General features: G+C 45.7%; 1 protein-coding gene across 1 annotated transcript in view; it reads left to right on the forward strand.

The window, feature by feature from the left end:
* Positions 1-13,235: 13,235 nt before the first annotated feature.
* The window catches only part of LOC127051385 (zinc finger protein with KRAB and SCAN domains 5-like), a 32,428-nt gene continuing 25,683 nt past the window's right edge, over positions 13,236-19,980 (forward strand). Inside the window, exons 1-3 of the mRNA XM_050953649.1 lie at positions 13,236-13,404; positions 14,239-15,313; positions 16,003-16,225. Coding sequence (XP_050809606.1) covers positions 14,489-15,313; positions 16,003-16,225 — 1,048 coding nt within the window. The 5' untranslated portion in view covers positions 13,236-13,404; positions 14,239-14,488. The remainder of the gene's footprint in view (positions 13,405-14,238; positions 15,314-16,002; positions 16,226-19,980) is intronic.

Raw genomic sequence — 19,980 nt, forward strand, 5'->3', positions numbered from 1 at the left:
CTGCTAGCACAGGCCAGAGACCTGCTCCCAAATAATCCCTAGAGCAGAGCTTTTAGAAAAATATCCAATCTTGATTTATAAATTGTCAGTGACGGAGAATCCACCACGACCCTTGGTAAATGGTTCCAGTGGTTAATTACTCTCCCCATGCAAAACCAAGGCCTTATTTCCAGTCTGAATTTGTCTAGCTTCCACTTCTAGCCATTGGATCTTGTTCTACCTTTCTCTGCTAGTTTGAAGAACACATGATCAAAGATTTGTTGCTCATACAGATACTTAGAAGTAACCAAGTCACCCCTTAACAGTCTCTTTGTTTGTCTCTTGGTGTGAGGTGAGGGACCTTATATAAATAGCAGCTTCCTCTGGTGTGGGTGGCTGGGGCATCTCAGTGGTGCGGGACAGATTCCCTTATAAAATAGCCCTCATTCCGCACACCAGCTTTCAGGTCCATGTCAGTGGCAGACAGTGATCCCAGTATAAACAGCCCCCCACCCCCCCGCAACTGGAGGGGAGAGCTGTGTCTCAGCGCTGGGTGAGGGAACCCAGCTCTACAGCTTCTCAGCATGGCATGGGTTAACTGCCTCAGGAGAGGGCGGGAGGGGGGCTATTATTAACTGCGGAAGGAGTGACTGGGGTCTGGGCAAGGAGATAAATGAGGGCAGGAAGGGATTGTCCTTTGTCATCCTTGCCACTCTTGGTTCCTCTAGCAACTTCTTCTATCTCACAGAGTGGTTAGAAGCACACACAGTTCAGTGGCTACAGTCCTGAAGTTGTGTGTGTGATCCCACCAGGGTTAGCTGTCTCCTCCCCCCTAGATGTGCTCTCTGGCCTGTCCATGCTTTGATGCTTTGAGAGCAGGTATTGGAGAGTTGGGGGGCGCATCAGGGATCAACAGGGACCTCCTGATTCCAGCTCACATAAAGGGTTAGGGAGAGGGGTTCAGGCCCTTCTAGAACCAGCTATGTGGGGGAGTGCATAGTGTGTGTGGGGGTCAGGCTCTCACAAATGAGTGAGGGGCCCCAGATCCTGGCACTCATACACAGGGAGAGGGAGCAGGACTCAGGTACTGTAGAACTGATGAATGAAATTGTTTTTAATTGTTCACTTTAACACTGTAACTTCTGTTCACCATTTCGTTACTCCATTTTGCCTACAATGTAACTTCTGTTCACCATTTCATTACACTTGCCTAACGCATACTCCATTTTGCCTACATTGTAACTTCTGTTCACTATTGTAATTCAAACCCCATTTTAAAACGTTTACTCCATTTTGTGGAAGGCTTGTTGTTGCAGCCTTCATTTTTGCAAGCCCTGCTGTAATCTTATTAGTTTAGTTTAGATGTGTGAATGAGGTATGTACGGGTGATAGAATCAACCTCCAGACCCAGCTTGTCCTGATGAAATAAAGTTCAAATACCAAGGGCTGAAGATGCAGACAACAGCCTTAAACCAAAGTAAGAAAAGTCCACCCTAAAAAGAAAAGAACAACAGAAGGAAGATCAAAGCCAGGTTCAAGGCTGAAAGTCAGGTCTGCAATGACGGGTGATCAGTCACCAAACCCAGAGGCAGCATGACACAGCAAGACCTATAGACTTTGGATTCAAACTAAAGCCTACAAAAAGGATGGGTCAGATGGAAGACTTTGAAGGGTAACATTCTGCTGCTAACATGGAAGGGCATCAGTGCATGCCCAGCAGAGACCCAGCTCATCTTGTGCCTGGCTTTTCTGGCCAGTTAGCAGCCACAAGCTACCAACCCAAGCTGCAAAATCTGTCCCTCTCGCTATCTTGGTATGCCTGGTGTGGAGTGGCAGGGCACATGGTGCTTCTGGGCCAGGTCTGGCCCTTGCACTGTGTCAAGGTCAGGTGCAGCCTCACTGGTGAGTCCGTGTCCTGGGGAGGGGTGGTGCTGCAGGGTGATCTCCCACCTCTGTGTAGCCAGTGGCCTGTGCTCCCCACTGCCATGCTGGGGGATTTATTGATTGATTGACAAATAAAATATGCAGATTTTTTCAGATTTTTAAAATACTGTGTGCATAATTTTGAGGGGGGGTAGGGACACAGAATTTCCTTGGGAGTCCTTTTACAAGAGGAGGCCGGAAGAGCTTGTTGTGTTTAGCCTAATAAACCACAAGCAGAGAGGGGTTCTGCTCTCTATAAATACACCAGGGAGGGAGAAGAGCTATGGAAGCTAAAGAACAGCATTGACTCAGGAAGAAATGGGGCTAAACTGGCCTTGACTAAATGTCATGGAAATTAAAAGATTTCTCACCATCAGAGGAGTGAGGTTTTGGAACAGCCTCCCAATAGGAGCAGCAGGGACTAGAAACTGAGCTGGTTTCAAGATGGAGTTTGGATTATATGATAGGGTTGCCCAAGAGAGCTGGGAACTGGATCTATTGTCTCACAAGCTCCATTCTAGTCAGTCGTGTGTCCCTGCACGGAGCCTGGGATAAGGCTCCTGTTAACAGACTAGCACCAACCACCACGCACAGCGGAGATGAGCACAGAAGGGTGATTCTGCAAACTGGGCTGGAGCTATTGGAGATGGCTCTTGTATTCCATTGGACATAACACTCCCAGTGTGTTAACAGGAAGGGGCACTAGTCATTGGGGCCCCAGTGCCAAGGGGCTGTGGGTACACTGTCATGGAAAGGGGATTATGGTGGGGAGGAGGGAAATAAGCATGGGGGTGGTTGGTGCCTCGCCATTGGATGGCTGGGCCTGGCACATAAATTTGAATTTCTCCAAACTATACAGGAGCAGGCAACTGATGAGACTTTTCCAATGTACCCATGTGAATTAGGAACACAATTCCCAGTGAAAGTGGACATGGCTTGTGCACCTAGCTCACTTAGGGCTTGTCTATGCAGCTACATTTAAAGGCATTATTAATACAGTATAATTATACTGGAATAGTTAAACCAGATTAAACCCTTATGTGGATGAACCTCATTCAGAATAAATGTAGCCTTAATTAGATTTATCTTAATTCACACAGAAGTTTAGTCCAATTCAACTAATCCAGTTCAAATCCACCTCTAGTTAAGTATGATTAATTAATTTTCCTGAGTGTAGACAAAGCCTTCAGAACTTTGGACAATCCCAACCACATGGATGAGAGCAGCGCCACTGTGTTGATCAGGGCATATCACCCTAGCTACGAACTCAGTCCTGGGTGTCTGCCAGCCAGAGAGAAGGGTTTCAGCAGCCCCCAAACAGAGACAGGGAGGTAACTGGGTGCTCCATGAGGAAGCCAAGACATGCCACACTCAGAACGTACTGCCAGAGCCCCAGACATTCGCTCTGGGCAGCAGGAGCATGGGGATTGAAAACACTTTGTTCACACAGGTGCTAACTGCATACAGGAAGCATGGGGGCTATATACAGCATCTTTGTCCTCGTGAAAGTAAACTGCTGAGTTAGTTGTTGTGTGTATAGAGTTGTGGGAAGTAAAACCTGTGGGTGGATGAGACAGCGATGTCACATGAGGACTCTGAAGACTCATGGGGTTGCTAGAAGGCACCATGGGACAAAGACTGGCAGAAGAGAGAGTTGAGGCTATCTGGTCCTATGAGGGTTGTTCTAGGATCTCAGTGAAGGGCCAGGAATGGCCTTTCAAGATTTTTCCATCAGGGACTGTATGGTTCCAGCTACTTTGTTTCGCTGTCTCTTTACCAGTTCAGAGGATACAGGACTCAGCAGCTTCTGAGAAGGAAGTTGGGCTGGGATTGCTAATAAGACTTTCCTGTGCTTGGGAGGGTAAAGGGGCCACCTCTAGCTGAATAGTAACTGAGTTCATTCATCGGTTTACTGATAGTTAAGAGTTTTTCCAGAGGGGAGTTATGGTGACTGGGGGTTTCTAGCACTGGCCTCCAGAAAGCACCTACTATATGTATCAGCGAGCCCCCTGCTTATTGGGACAGAGCTTTCAGAATAGGGGAGCCGAGTGAGGGGTGATGTGAGGTAAAATTTACAAATGCAAAACTCAGATTTGTCAGCTGTTGCCCAAGCCTGGGGCATAGGAACCCTGGAGCCAAACAAGTTCTCCTCATCCCTGCCTGACCCATCATTCAGGAGGCTGTTCCGTTTGTCTACAGCATAAAACTTTCCTCATTACATTTTTTTTCTAAATTACCAGTTTTGCCGTTTGCATGTAACCGCTGCTTAAAGCACAAGCCTTTCCAGCCTGAGCTAAAAGGTCTCCCTGAAACGAAGTCTGGAGCCGGTTCATCAGCCGCTCTATGGGCCAGTTACCACTAGAGGGGGCCAGTGTGCTGCACTGAGCAGGTGTTGGGGAGGAGACACTTTTTTGAAAACCTAAACATCCCTGGGAGTCTGTCTGTGGAGATGGGGGTGTCTCTCTCAGAGCTCTGCTCCAGCTCTGGGTGAGAGGCAGGAATCCCTGGATGAGATTCTCTGACCTGGGTTAGGCAGGAGGCTGGGCTGGATGGGCACAACAGGCCCTGCTAGCCTTAAAATTTACAAAATTCTGAAGTGTGGGGTTTCTTGCACCTTCTTCTGCAGTGTCAAGTGCTGGGCATTGTCAGCGAGAAGAGACTGAGCTAGACGGACCACGGTGCTGAGCCAGTCCAGTAATCCCAATGAGCCAATTTATTTGCATCAAACAACTCGTTCACCCCCAGTGTTGCCAGCTCTGGTGATTTTTACTATGAGCTTTGTGATACTTAACTATATTTTCCATTACAGCCCCAGCACTTGGGGGCATGCATTTATGGGAGAATCTCAGCTTTTATGTTTGGGAAAAAGAATAGTATGTTTCCAGCCCTAGAAGTTAAGGGGGAAAAAGGTAAATGCTAAAGATTAAAACAACAGAATTTTAAAAAAAGTATCTATTTAAAAATAGTCTCATTTTTAAACTGCTCTGATATTCATCATTTGCTAAATTTTTGGGATGGCAAAATTATGGGGCAATTTATTTGCAGCCATCAATTTATTCCTCCCTGTTATTCTCTATCCCGATCTCTGCAATTTGTTCCTTGTTGAACACGGCCCTCTGCAGTTAATGTAAAGGAGTTGTTTAGCGCCACCTTGTCCAAGGTGTGGATTTGAAGAGCCAGAGTCTCTTCAGCCATCTTGGAATTCAGGGCCAGGCCAAAGCAGCCTCCCAGCTCTGGGATCAATGCTCAACATAAGGCACTTGCTGTTAAGTGCTCTGTGGGACGATCTACCCCCTACCTTCCATCCCAGGTAGACAGATACCTTTTTTTTGCACTGATAGAGCCTACTTAGAAGCAGAGTTAAATTGGTGCAAATCTTGGTGGTTTATGGAAACAACTCCTTCCCCTGTTTACATGGGAGATTTGCACCAGGGCTGGAATTGGGGTTTAATCCCCAATGTAGCTAAAGCCTGAGTCACAGAGGAAGGGCTCTAATCTACATGTTTGGGCCCTGATCATGTGATCTGATCCTTATACCTGTGTGGAGCTGATGCTTTGGAATGACTAGGGCCAAGCACAGGGAAGAGCATCCATCTGTATTGATCGACATGCAGCACTGAGAGTCATTGGGGTCTAATGACTAGCGTGCTGGACTGGGACACAGGACACCAGGGTTCATTCTCAGCTCTAAAACTGGTTTGCTGGGTGACCTTAGGCAAGTCACTTCCCCATTCTGTGCCTAGTTTCTTGTCCTGCCCTTTGTCTATTTTCAGTATAAGCTCTTCCAGGCAGGGGCTGTGTGAGACTATAACGCAAATTACAGGCTGCATTATATGGGTGTGTAATGGCCTCCACAGCACTCCCTTGAGATATGGGACGACCCTGAAGCCACAGTTTCTCCTTCCTCAATAATTTCTCAGAGGCTTTCTAATAACCAGTAACTCCCATATTGGGCTGGCTTGTTATCATAAACGGCTGCAAAATAACACCATCAAAGTCCAAGTCGGAAGCTGACATATTTTAAGGTTTATATATATCCATCCTTCTCGACTCTTCATCCAGCCACTCCCAGGCCTTCTGCCAGGAGCCTCCCCTATCATGCTGGAGTCTTTTCTCCACTGGTGTCTTAGAACAGGGGTTCCCAAACTATGGGCTGCAGCCCAAAGGTGAACCACAACACAGTTCCAGGTAGGGTGACCAGAGAGCAAGTGTGAAAAATTGGGACAGAGTAGGGGGTCATAGGAGCCCATATAAGAAAAAGCCCCAAAATAGGGACTGTCCCTATAAAATCGGAACATCTGGCCACCCTAGTCCCAGGTGGTCTGCCATAGGTGGCATTTGGGGGCAAATGAGGGGGTTTCCCCCCCCAAAAGCTGTATACATAAGCATAGTGGCAGCCTGTGATGGCCCTAGGGTTACCAACTTTCCAATGTCCCAAAACTGGACAGTACAGCAGGAGCGCTGGTACCTCACCCCACTTCCTGCTCTGCATCCATTTACTCCTCATCCCCTCTCCCTCCGCCACTCGCTGCTCTCCTCCCTCCCCCTTTCCGCTGCACAGTCGCATCTGTATGGTTCTCAAGGTTGTGGTGGTGGTGGATTTTTTTAACATCATGCAAATATAATGAGCCAAACAATACTGTTCTATTATGAGAAAAAATTCTACTTGGGGGGAAAAATTAAAATAAAAAATTTGGTTAAATTAGGCTTGTAAAAGTACTTTTTTTCTTCTTCAGTACTTTTAAAAAAGTGTTCTGTGTTTCTTACTATTCCATGTGACAACACGACTAAGCCTATTATACAAGGCTACAATACACAATTGACCATGGGGGACGCTTGAGGAATAATTTGAACTATCCTGCCATGATTCAGCTCTGACCAGGTTGTCATTTCAGGAAATACAAAATAATGGAGCTATTTTGTCTGTGGAATGAGCTTTGCCTATGTATAGAAAACTAGAACAGAGGATGGAATTTGCTGCTACCTTCCTGTGATGCAGCATCAGAGAACGCTGTCCTGGGGAGAGAGCCGGCCAGTGAGGGGGCAGCTTTCAGCTGGGGAGGGGGCTGGGAATCCACCCAAAGGGGCAGTTGGGAAAAGCTGTTACAGAAGGAGAAGAATCGAGATGCGGAGCTAGCGGATGAACTGGAGCTTGGGTAGAAGGGGAGGTGATTTTTTTAAAAAAAGAACAAGACAATAAAAGTGGGGGACTGGGAAGTGAGAAGAAGAAAAGAAGGAAAATAGGAGAGGTGTCGGGTCATAGGAGAGGTGAAGGGAAAGAAAATCTACAGACTTACTCAGAAAGAGAGGATCAAGGGAAAAACTGGAAGGAACTGTCACTGAAGGAAAGGGGGATTGATCTGTGTTAGATGCAAAGAGATCCTGAAAAGGGTAAACAAGAAGCCCACCCACAAAGGACTTAAGTTACATGAGCAGAGATAATGGCAGTGTGAACATCTGTTGACGGAGTACAGTTCAGAGGTTCCTAATGGACAAGTGAGGCCCATTCGGTGAGGAAACCCGGCTTGTGGATAAACTCAGTGTAAAGCGGTACAGCCAGAGGAACATCGACTCTACGGAGCACTTCATGCTGAAGAGAAAGAAAGAACAGGACAGCAAGAGTGGAGTTGGACTTACAGCCAAGGAGAGGAAAAGTTGATTCTTCTCTGAAGTGATGCAATATATCAGAGAATCAACTCTTGTTCTTGTTCATAACAACGCATTTGGTACTAACTGCAGAGTGTGTGCAAGCTCACAAAGGTTGATGAGTTGGTAACCTATGGTTTATTAGTATAAGTAGCAAGTCTTTGGTAATGTTCTATAGTATTTATGCTCTTGGTACAATTTTGATGTTTTTCCCTTATAAAGTTCTAAAAGATTAAAATGATCCCTTCTGTCTTGGTTAGGCTATGCTAACTGTGCGGAGAGGCAAACTCTACACCAGCAACAGCTCCATGGAGGAGCCACCAATTAAATCTCCAGCAGGACGTGCAAGTAGAGTGGAGTACAGATTGGCCTACCAGGGTGTCAGAATTCATGTAGTGAACAAGCTGGAAAATGAAGGTCTTGTGGTTAAGGAAGTTGAATGCTGACCTGGAAAGTCACTTAAATCCAATGTCATAGGTAGCCACTAGTTAGTGTATGTTCTTCATTTTCTGAGTACTCAACTTCAGAGAGCTGGGTCTGATTTACAGAAGTGCTGAGTACTCACAGCTGCAACTAAGGTCAATGGGAGCTGGACATGAATATATAAAGTGCTATAAAAATGCTCAGTACCCTGAAAAATCTGACCCTACGCATCTCCAATTGGGCACCCAAACTTTGTGGCACTTTTAACAATTTTGGCTTTCATTTTGGTGTAAAATAGGGAAAACAATGATTTGTTACACTCACAGAGGGTTTGTGAAGATATAAATGCATTAATGTCTGTAAAGAAGTAAGAGGACAACATCATAAACAAACTAGGGAAATACAACCTAGATGGAGTTATAAGGTGGGCACATAACTGGTTGGATAACCATTCCCAGAGAGTAGTTATCAATGGTTCACAGTCTTACTGGAAGGGCATAACGAGTGGGGTCCCACAAGGATCAGTTCTGGGTCTGGTTCTTTTCAATGTCTTCATCAGTGATTTAGATGATGGCACAGAAAGTACACTTATAAAGTTTGAGGACGATACCAAGCTGGAAAGTGCTGCAAGTGCTTTGGAGAATAGGATTAAAATTCATGTCATGTTAAACTGTCTGAGGAAGTGGGTATTCACCCACGAAAGCTCATGCTCCAAAACATCTGTTAGTCTATAAGGTGCCACAGGATTCTTTGCTGCTTTTTTGGAATAAGAAGGAAGTTACTCTCATGGCTCAGTAACTGGTTAATAGAAAACAATGGTCAGTTTTCAGAATGGAGAGAGGTAACCAGTGGTGTCCCCCAGGGATCTGTACTGGGACCAGTACTATTCAACATATTCATAAAAGATCTGGAAAAAGGGATAAACAGTGAGGTGGCAAAATTTGTAGATGATACAAAACTACTCAAGATAGTTAAGTCCAAAGCAGACTGCAAAGTGTTACAAAGGGATCTTATAAAACTGGGTGATTGGGCAACAAAATGGTAGATGAAATTCAATGTTGATAAATGCAAAGTAAAGTACATTGGAAAACATAATCCCAGCTATACATATAAAATGATGAGGTCTAAATTAGTTGTTACCACTCCAGAAAGAGATCTTGGAATCATTGTGGCTAGTTCTTTGAAAATATCTGCTCAATGTGCAGCAGCGGTCAAAAAAGTTAACAGAAATTTGGGAATCATCAAGAAAGGGATAGATAATAAGACTGAAAATATCATATTGCCTCTATATAAATCCATGGTACACCCCCATCTTGAATACTGCGTGCAGATCTGGTCACCCCATCTCAGAAAAGACATATTTGACTTGGAACAGGTTCAGAAAAGGGCAACAAAATGATTAGGGGCATGGAACAGCTGTCATATGAGAAGAGATTAATAAGATTGGGATTTTTCAGCTTGGAAAAGAGACGACAAAGGGATGATATGATAGAGGTCTATAAACAGGGGCGGCTCTAGGCATTTTGCTGCCCCAAGCACGGCAGACAGGTTGCCTTTGGCGGCTTGCCTACGGAGGGTCTGCTGGTCCCGCACCAGCGGACCCTCCGCAGGCAAGCCACCGAAGGCAGCCTGCCTGACACCCTCGCGGCGACCGGCAGAGTGCCCCCAGTGGCTTGCCGCCCCAAGCACACGCTTGGCGTGCTGGTGCCTGGAGCCGCCCCTGTCTATAAAATCATGACTGGTGCGGAGAAAGTCAATAAGGAAGTGTTATTTACTCCTTCTCATAACACAAGAACTAGGGGTCACCAATTGAAATTAATTCACAGCAGGTTTAAAACAAACAAAAGGAAGTATTTCTTTACACAATGCACAGTGAACCCATGGAACTCTTTGCCAGAGGATGTTTTGAAGGCCAAGACTATAACAGGGTTAAAAAAAGAACTAGATACATTCATGGAGGACAGGTCCGTCAATGGCTATTAGCCAGGATGGGCAGGGATGGTGTCCTTAGCCTCTGTTTGCCAGAAGCTGGGAATGGGCAACGAGATGGATCAGATGATGATTACCTGTTCTGTTCATTCCCTCTGGGGCACCTGGAATTGGCCACTGTTAGAAGACAGGATAATGGGCTAGATGGACGTTTGGTCTGAACCAGTATGGCTGTTCTTATGTTTCTTATGTTTAAAATGATCTGGACAAACTGGAGAAATGGTCGGAAGTAAATAGGATGAGGTTTAATAAGGACAAATGCAAGCTTAGGAAGGAACAATCAGCTGCACACACAAAAAATGGGAAATGACTGCCTAGGAACAAGAACTGTGGAAAAGCATTTGGGAATCATAGTGGAGCACATGCTAAATATGAATTAACACTGTAACACTGTTGCAAAAAAAAGCAATCATTCTGGGATGTATTAGCAGGATTGTTGTAAGCAAGACATGAGAAGTAATTTTTCTGCTCTACTCCATGCTGATTAGTACTCATCTGGAGTATTATGTCCAGTTCTGAGCACCACATTTCAGGAAGGATGTGGACAAATTGAAGAGAGTCCAGAGAAGAGCAACAAAAATGATAAAGGTCTAGAAAACATGACCTATGAGGGAAGATTTTAAAAGATCATAAAAAGCCCAGGAGGAATCAATAACAGTGGGAGCAGAGCAGGGGATGGATGGTGTGCAGTAAATCAGGCCTGGGGCCACACACTGAATGATGAGGATATTATTGAGCAGCTACCCATAATTCAGTGAGCACTGTCCATCTTATGCTCTAAATAAGGCAGGGGTCCTGTGGAAAAAACATTATGTGATTATGTATTAAAGACTGTAACCATAATGCATACACACAAAGGAACTGAAATAAGATTGCATCGACAATCTTAGTTCTGGTGTTTCCTAACTTTGGAGTGTTCAACTTTGCAATTTTAACATTCTTTTAACATAGGTTCTTTGGATGTAATGTAGAAAGACTTAGAAACTGACATACACAGCAGCCAAGATCAGTGCCCCATTGTGCTAGGCACTGCACAAACACACAGTGATTGAAATTGGTGCCCCACTGTGCTGGGCATTGCACAGAAACACGGTGACTGAGATCAGCACTCGTTGTGCCAGGTGGTGCACAGACATTCTGTGAGAGAATATCCCTTTCCTGAAGAGCAAACTATCATAACCTTAGTCCCAGATTTGGACCTTAGCGTCCAAAATATGGGGGTTAGCATGAAAACCTCCAAGCTTAGTTACCTGCTTGGACCTGGTACCTGCTGCCACCACCCAAAAAATTAGAGTGTTTTGGGGCACTCTGGTCCCTCTGAAAAACCTTCCCTGGGGACCCCAAGACCCAAATCCCTTGAGTCTCACAACAAAGGGAAATAATCCTTTTTCCCTTCCCCCCTCCAGGTGCTCCTGGAGAGATACACAGACACAAGCTCTGTGAATCCAAACAGAGTGAATCTCCCTCTCTGTTCCCAATCCTGGAAACAAAAAGTACTTTCCTATTCCCCCAGAGGGAATACAAAATCAGGCTAGCAATCCAACACACAGATCTCCCCTTGATTTCTTCCTCCCACCAATTCCCTGGTGAGTACAGACTTAATTTCCCTGAAGTAAAGAAAAACTCCAACAGGTCTTAAAAGAAAGCTTTATATAAAAAGAAAGAAAAATACCAATGGGCTCTCTGTATTAAGATGATACAATACAGGGTCGATTGCTTAAAAGAATATTGAATAAACAGCCTTATTCAAAAAGAATACAAATCAAAGCACTCCAGCACTTATATTCATGCAAATACCAAAGAAAAGAAAACCATAGAACTTACTATCTGATCTCTTTGTCCTTACACTTAGAAACAGAAGACTAGAAAGTAGAAAGTACTTCTCCAAAGCTCAGAGAAAGCAGGCAGACTCACAAAAGACTTAGACACTCAATTCCCTCCACCCAAAGTTGAAAAAATCCGGTTTCCTGATTGGTCCTCTGGTCAGGTGCTTCAGGTGAAAGAGACATTAACCCTTAGCTATCTGTTTATGACACAAACACATTAAACAGACCTGATAGACAAAGAATGGGAAGGAAAACAGAGGCATGGAGAGAGGAAATGAGGAACTCAAGGTACATCCAGACTACCTGCCGGATCGGCGGGTAGCGATCGATCTATCGGGAATCGATATATTGCGTCTCATCTAGATGCGATATATTGATCCCCGAACGCACTTCCATCGACTCTGGAACTCCACCAGGGCAAGCGGTGGTAGCGGGGTCGATGGGGGAGCCGCAGCCGATGATCCCGCTTCATGAGGACGGGAGGTAAATCGAAATAAGATACATCAACTTCAGCTACACTATTCCCATAGCTGAAGTTGTGTATTTTACATCGACTCCCGCCCCCGCCCCCCAGTGTAGACCAGGCCTCAGTTACAGAACTAGAAACAGAAGCCAGGTGTCCTGGATCTTTGTTTAGCACTGTTACCCACCAAGCCACTCTGCCTCTGCCCAATTCCCTCTTCTTTTTAGAGAAGTCACTCAATCTCTGTGCCTGAGATCTCCATTATATGGTTTAGATTAGGCAGGTCAGATTAGATAATCCAGTGATCACTCCTGGCTTTAGAATCCACACATCTGTAAAATGGGAGCAATATGTTCTTTCTCCCACCTGTCGCCTCTCTAGTCTATTTAGTTTACAAACACTTCAACACAGGGATTGTCTCTCCCTGAATGTCTGTGCAGCCCCTGCTGGCACAATAATCTCAGTCAGTGTGTGTCTGTGCAGCATCCCCCCATTACCGCAGAACATGCGGATTTGAGGTTAAATGTCTCCGTGCCAGACTGGTACTGTGGCATTACAGTGATGGGCTATTCTATTCTGTTCTATTCTATTCCAGGGCGGTTCTTACAGTATGTTCACTACTGTATTACAAAAAAGAACAGGAGTCCTTGCGGCACCTTAGAGACTAACAAATTTATTTCAGCATGAGCTTTCCTGAGCTACAGCTCACTTCTTCGGATGCACTGTATTACAGGAGCTGTGTGAGGGGATGGTCTGTCAGGCTTCCTCACAAGAGGCTGCAGCTGTTTCCGGGGGAGGCTTGAAAACTGAGCCGGGAGTGCTGGAAATTCAATAGTCCCACATGATCCAATCCCAATTAGGGGCTGGCCGTCAAGGCAGGGGAGGGATTCGCCCGGACTGACAGCAAGCCCAGCCAGTCCTGGTTTTGCAGAGGTGGGATTAACCCTTCTCCAGGAGTCTTGTCACTTCCTAGGCAGGACCAGCCCCTCAGCATCGTCTAGGGCTCCCCCACTCAGGGACCCCCCCCCCAGTTCCCCGGCAGGCTCCAGGGGAAGCCCGGGCACAGGGGAGGGGCAATCAGCAGGTGCTGGATACACCCAGAGAATAGGGCAGACGGAGGCGCTGGATCGGAAGAACAGGAGCCCCCAGCCCCAGGTACGTCCCCACTGCAGGAGCCACCAGGGAGAAGGGCTGATGCCCCCTGCCCTGCTGTATAGGGACTTCTCCGTCACCCCGACGCTCAGGGGGACGTGCCCACTCAGGACATGTCCCCCAGGTGGGGGCTTTTCTCTTTGCAGTTCCCTCTGGGGACCTGAGGAACAACAGCCCCCACCGCAAGAGATGGGGGGGGTAGGGTAGGCTCAGGGAGGGACCTGTCTGTGCTGATTGGAGGCGGGGGGGACATGGGTGGGGGAGCAGGGAGGGACCCATCTGTGCTGAGGGGGGCAGTGAGCTGGGGGTACAAGTCGTGGGTCTTGCCCTCACTACATTTACTGTGGGGGGGCTGTAGTAGGGGCCCTTCTAGTTAGGTCACCAAACACTTTCCCTTACAAAATAATTCTTGCCACTTTTTCTTTGAGAAGCTCCCATTCCCCTGCTCTCTGCAGCAGGCTGGAGAAGCGCCCCTTCATTGTCCTGTTAAATTGTGTTCAGGTCTGGCTGAGGTATAAACTGCTAAAAATGGCCATTTCCCTTCTCTTGATTTTGTTCCTCAGGAAAATGTCAGCAGCTTGCCAAAATAATAGCTGAACACAAACATTATAAGGCTGGGCTCACGATGACCCAACAGCAGCTGGTACTGTACTGGGAATGTCTGTATTAAAATAAAAATATTTGGAAATTACGTACAAAAATCTCTGTTAAAAGAACATTATTTAGGTAGCAAAGTCAAGCACCGCTCATGAATTGGGAAATGATAGATTCACAGTTGCCTACTTTATTCATCTGCATTAGTTTAATTAGATAGTTAAATACTGTTTTTTTCCACAGGACACCAGATGGATGCACAAGTGGGCAGAGTTAATGTTGAACAGGCAGATCTTGGAATTTCCTAACGTTCAAGTGGTTGGCTTTGCAACCTAAATAATGTACTTTTAATGTAGTGTTTCATATGGATCTTTTGCTGCAGGCTGCGCAGGAGGAGGCTGGATGCTTCCGACAGGTCCCACGCATGTTTATTGAGATTGGCATCTGAGAGTGCAGGCCCTAGCTCGAAGTGCAGTTGCTCCTGAGACAGACCATGGCCACAGAACTGGGTACAAGTGCAGATTTGGGTCTCCAGTTACAGATGCCTTTAGAGCAGGGGGTGCAGCCCCCAGTAAAAAGGGAGGAGCAAGACCCACCAGGCCCCGAGCCAGGGCAGGGAGTGGAGCAAGGAGAGAACCTTCCCTTTGTTGTCTGTTCTGGGACCATCGGGGAATTATTGAGATGGGCGGCTCCACAACAGTCCAGGCCTCAGAGGCAGGACGAGCCGCCCCAGCGCTGGGAAGTCCAATGGCAGGAGGTACTGCAGGCCCTATGGACCCCTCCTGAAGTTGTGCCGGCCCCGGTGACGCTACAGCTGCCTGAGCTGGCACCAGGGGACGATATTGAGACCTATCTGGCCAACTTCGAGCATGTGGCTAATGTCTGCCAGTGGCCAAGAGGAGAGTGGGTAACGCGACTCGTGCCGGCACTGAGTGGAAAAGCCCGACAGGTCTACAGCAGCCTGGAGGCTAGAGACAGCAGAGACTATGGGAAGGTGAAAGCTGCCATCCTGCAAGGGGAGGACACCCGCCTGGAGATGCGACGTCGATGCTTCAGGCAGTTCCGCTACCAAGAGGCCGAGGGGCCCCGGGAGGCTTGCAGCCACCTCCGGGAGCTCTGCCATCGCTGGCTGGAGCCGCAGAGCCACACCAAGGAGCAGATCCTGGAGCTGCTGATCCTGGAGCAGTTCCTGACCATCCTGCCGGAGGAAATGCAGAACTGGGTCTGGGAACGTGGCCCAGAGAACTGTGCCCAAGCGGTGGCCCTGGCAGAGGGGTTCCAGCTGGGGCAGCCAGAGGCTGGATTATGGGAGCAGCAGGTAAGAATATTTTAATTTGATAATCCCAGTAGAGACTGGTGGGGAGGAAAAGAAGAGGCCAAATATATAGACAGGCTCCAGATGGGACTGGATGCTCACAGACCAGATTGCTGTGCTGTAAACTCAGCATCCGGTCCTGCTCCCTAGAGCAAACAGAGAGCAAAGGCTGTTCCTATTAGGTGGGGAGTGATGGCTGGGGAGAAGATTTCCCCATAATGATGGGATCCTTACACCTTTTTCTCAAGCATCTGGTGCTGGCTACTGTCAGAGATGAGATACTGGGCTAATGGACCACTGGTCTGACCCAGTCTGGCAGTTCCTGGGCTCCTAATTGCACAAGCCTCTGACAATCTGTTTGTCCGACCTGGCAGAATCTGGTTGTGTGGGCGTCACTTCATTTAGTTTATTACTATTCTTATTATTATTTGGCTATTTGACATGGTGCCTCGAGCCCTGCACAAGGGGCATTCTATTTCTTATGCTTTTGTGTTACTGTAAAGGTCTCTGTTTTGTTACTCGCCCTCCACAGTGCCCCCTGCTAAGCCTGGAAATCTAGCTTGGGCCTGTGATCCCTTCCACCATCTCTGTGTTTCTTGAGGATGTTCCCAGAAGTCTGCCCTCTCACACTCCACTCTCCCCTGTGGGTTCCAGGGACCAGCTACACTGTGATGCGTTTGGCTTATCCTCAGGTCACGGTGCGTGTGAAGGTTGAGGAGGTGACTTCGGAGAAGATGGCTTCCTCTGAGGCATTATGGGATGCTCCCGGCTCCCAGCTAGAGCAGCTGCAGTCTCATCATGAATGTGTATCCCAGGAGGAGGTGGGACGAGCTGAGACCCCGGAACATCAGTATGGACCACTCTGTGTCCCCAAAGAGGAACCCCCGATCCACCAGGAAATGGATAATAAGTCAGGTATGGGGAAGGCTCGGGGGGCTGAGGGGACAGCAGAGAGGTGAGCACCCAGGGTTGAACATTTTGTGGGACTGGGGAGTACTGGCTTGCGTGGGGGTGGGGAGCGATGGAATATGAAACCCCCCCTGCCACTTCCAGTGTTGGAGAGAAATACAGGGGATACTCAAAATACAAACTGAAATTTATAGAAATAAAGTTTTCAAAACAGATTATTTTCCTTTCTCTGTCCAAATTTTTTAATGAAAAAGATATAAACAAAATATTTCTAAAATTGAAAAATCTCACTGTGATTTTTTTTCTTTAAAAAATGAAGGAGAAAGTGAAAAGTTTTGAATGAAACTGAAACTCTTAATTTTCTTTCAACATTTTTTACATACTCCCCTCCCCAAATCTTTGACCAGCAGCATTTTATATGTTGTTAGATGCCAACTGGGGCAAAGATATCTGGAAGTTTTTAAGAACAAGTTAGATAAAGACCTGTCAGGAATCATTTAGGATACTTGAGGTCCCTTTCGGCCCTGTATTTCTGTGATTCTAAATGGGAGCGTTTTCTCTGACAACTGTGTGGGAATTAGATTATATTCCTGCCTCTGCCATGCAGTTCTACATGAAGTTGGGCACGCCACTTAAATCGAACTTTTTACAGGCTTCCCTAATATGCGTCAAGTCACTCGAGTCCCTCTCACCTTGGGATCACATTGCAGTGTAGACGTACTCTGTGTGTTCCTCATTTTCCAGGTGCCCATTGAGAGCCTGGAGTCTGATTTGCAGAAGTGCAGTACACCACAAATGTGACTGAGGTCAAAGGGAGCTGTGCTTTGAACAGATGTGGTGCTATGTCATACTAAGTACTCTGAAAAATGAGGTTTTCAGCACCTCTGATTGAGCATGCAAAATTAGAGGACATTTTTGACAATTTTGGCTTTCATCTCTTGTGTTTCAGTTCCCCATGCATAACTGGGATAATAACTCCATATCCCACAGGGTTGTTGTGAAGATAAATTCATTAATGCTGGTAAAGAACTAAGAGAGTACGATGACAGCAGCATTGAAAAGCCCATGAAGAGTCAGTAATTCTGTATTCAGTGCATGGTTTGAATGATGTGCAGTGAATAATGCATGGGACCACGCGCTCAATGTGGAGAATAAAACGAGTTATTGAATAGCTACCATTCAATGAACACAGTTCATCCTGTGCTCTGAATGAGGAAAAAACAGTTTGGGATCATGTAATTAAAGACTATAATAATGCATATGCACAAGGAAGCTGAAATAAGGTTGCGTGGGCAAGATTAATTCTGGCATTCCCAACCATCTTTACAACCTTAACATGTTTACGTAGGGGTTTTGAGTGTAATATAGAAGTCCCTGGAAAGTCACATACACATTAATCAAGCTCAGTGCTCCAGTCCTCTGCATCTCATTTGCTCCTGCTCCTCTTCCCCTCCCCCGGCTCCTCCTTCATTTTCTCCCTTTCCCAAACCCGTGTCCCCTGCCATTCATCTTTACCCCCTCTCCCCTGTTCCTCACTCCTCTGGAGATTTGTGAGAATAATTGTGATTTTTAAAGAAATCCTGGAACACCAAACTTTTTTCCAGTCCTCTGGAACTCCCCAGTGTCAAACCAGTATTTAAAAGTGTAAACCTGGGTATCTCTAGGCCAGTTAGCCTGACATCAGTACTGGGGAAGATCACAGAGCTGCTGCTCTGGGATGCAATCAATAAAGAATTAAAGGATGGTAACATAATTAATGCCAGTGAGTCAGTTTGGTTTTGTGGAAAATAGGTCTTGTCAAATAAATCTGATGTCACTTTTTGATGAGATCACAAGTTTGGTTGATAAAGGTAACTCTCTTGACATGATGTACTGAGACTTTTGTATAGTATTTGACTTAGCACCGCACGGCGTTCTGATTAAACAGTTAGCACCATGCAAAATCAGAGCACTCATATTAAATGGAGTGAACAACTGGCTAGTTGTTAGATCTCAGAAAGTAATTGTAAATTAGGATTCCTTATGTGCATGTGGGTGTTTGGTTTTTTGGTGGGGTCCTGCAGAGATCTGTTCTTGGCCCAATGCTATTCAGTATTTTTATCAGTGATCTGGAAAGAAATACAAAATCATTGGTAGTAAAATTTGCAGATGACACAAAAATGAGGTGGAGTGGCAAATAACAATGGGGACAAGCCATTTATACAGAGCAATCTGGATTGGTTTATTTGAACACCATGCAAGTGTATACAGCCAAATACATGATCATACATCTGGGAACGAAAAATGTAGGTTACATTTACTGGATGGGGATAGTATCCTGGAATGCAGCGACACTGAAAAGGACTTAGGGGTCATGATAGGTAAATAAATGAACGTGAGCTCTCAGTGCAATAATGTAGCTGGGAGGGTGAATGTGTCCTTCATATGTATAAGCAGGAGAACATGAAGTAGGAGCAGGAAAGGGATGTTGCTTCTTTGTATGGCATTATGGAGACCATTACTGGATACTGCATGTCGGTTCTGGTGCCCACACTTTATACAGGACTTTGACAAACTGGGAAGGATTCAGAAAAGAACGACAAGAACAAGTGTAAGAAAAGGAATCCAAGATTGTGAGAATTATTTGAGTTCTGGAAAATGTCTTACAGTGGGAGGTTCAAGAAACTCAATCTGTTTTTTATTACATTGTTGATAAATTGCATAGTCAATTGCTTGATCACACTTTGGTTTGTTATTGTGTTGTGAAATATACTCCTGAGACCAAGTAATCCATGTCAGACTGGTTTATCAATATGGTACAGGAAAAAGGTTCTGTGTGATACCCGTTTCTGAAGATCAGTCTCATGCAGGTGTCCTCCCCAGAGTTACACCCCTAAAGCCATTCTTTTGTACCCTACTTTTTTACCAGTAAAAGGAACCGCATATGTCATTTGAAACTGGATTTAATTAATCAGCTTTCTACCTTGTTTGGTTTTGATACCAGGTTTACCCCTTTATCTTTTGTTCCGAACCCGTCTTTCAGGTCACGATGCACTATTATTTTTGTTTTGAGCATGTGCATTCCATGTACTAAGGGACTTGAAAGCACCTACTAGGTTTGTGTATAACTCCTTTCCTACAGTCATGAAGATGGAATCCTCTGTCTGGATACTGATAGTTTTTCTATCTACTCAAGCCAAAGCTTACTTCAGCTAATGCAAGGTGTTAGGGATACTTAGGATAAGTGTACAGGATTATGGTATAGGGTCAGTTTAGTCTATATCACTGTTTACAATATTTGTGCTTCATGGTGCTTAATACATTACATGATATATATTTATATGCTAGCCAGTGTGCATTAGTCAACAACATAAAAAAAAACAACCTGTGTTAAAAGAACATTAAAATTACGAAGTCCAGCAGCAAAAGTTAGGAAATGCTGAAATTAAGGTTGCCTGTTCAAGGGTGTCAAGGGACTCAAACTGCTTAATGGGACTAAATCAAGGGGCCCGGATAATTGCCATCCAAGAATATTAAAGGAACTGACACATGAAATTGCAAGCCCAATAGCAAGGATTTGTAATGAACCTATAACTTGGGGGTGGTACCCTATGACTGGAGAATTGCAAATATAGTATCTAGTTTTAAGAAAGGGGGAAAAAGGTGATCCGGGAAACTACAGGCCTGTTAATTTGACCTCAGTTGTATGCAAGGTCTTGGAACAAATACTGAAAGAGAAAGTAGTTGAACACACAGAGCTTAAAGGTAGTTGGGATAAACCA

Source organism: Gopherus flavomarginatus, chromosome 5 (assembly GCF_025201925.1).
Source record: "Gopherus flavomarginatus isolate rGopFla2 chromosome 5, rGopFla2.mat.asm, whole genome shotgun sequence".
In the NCBI taxonomy this organism is placed as follows: Eukaryota; Metazoa; Chordata; order Testudines; family Testudinidae; genus Gopherus; species Gopherus flavomarginatus.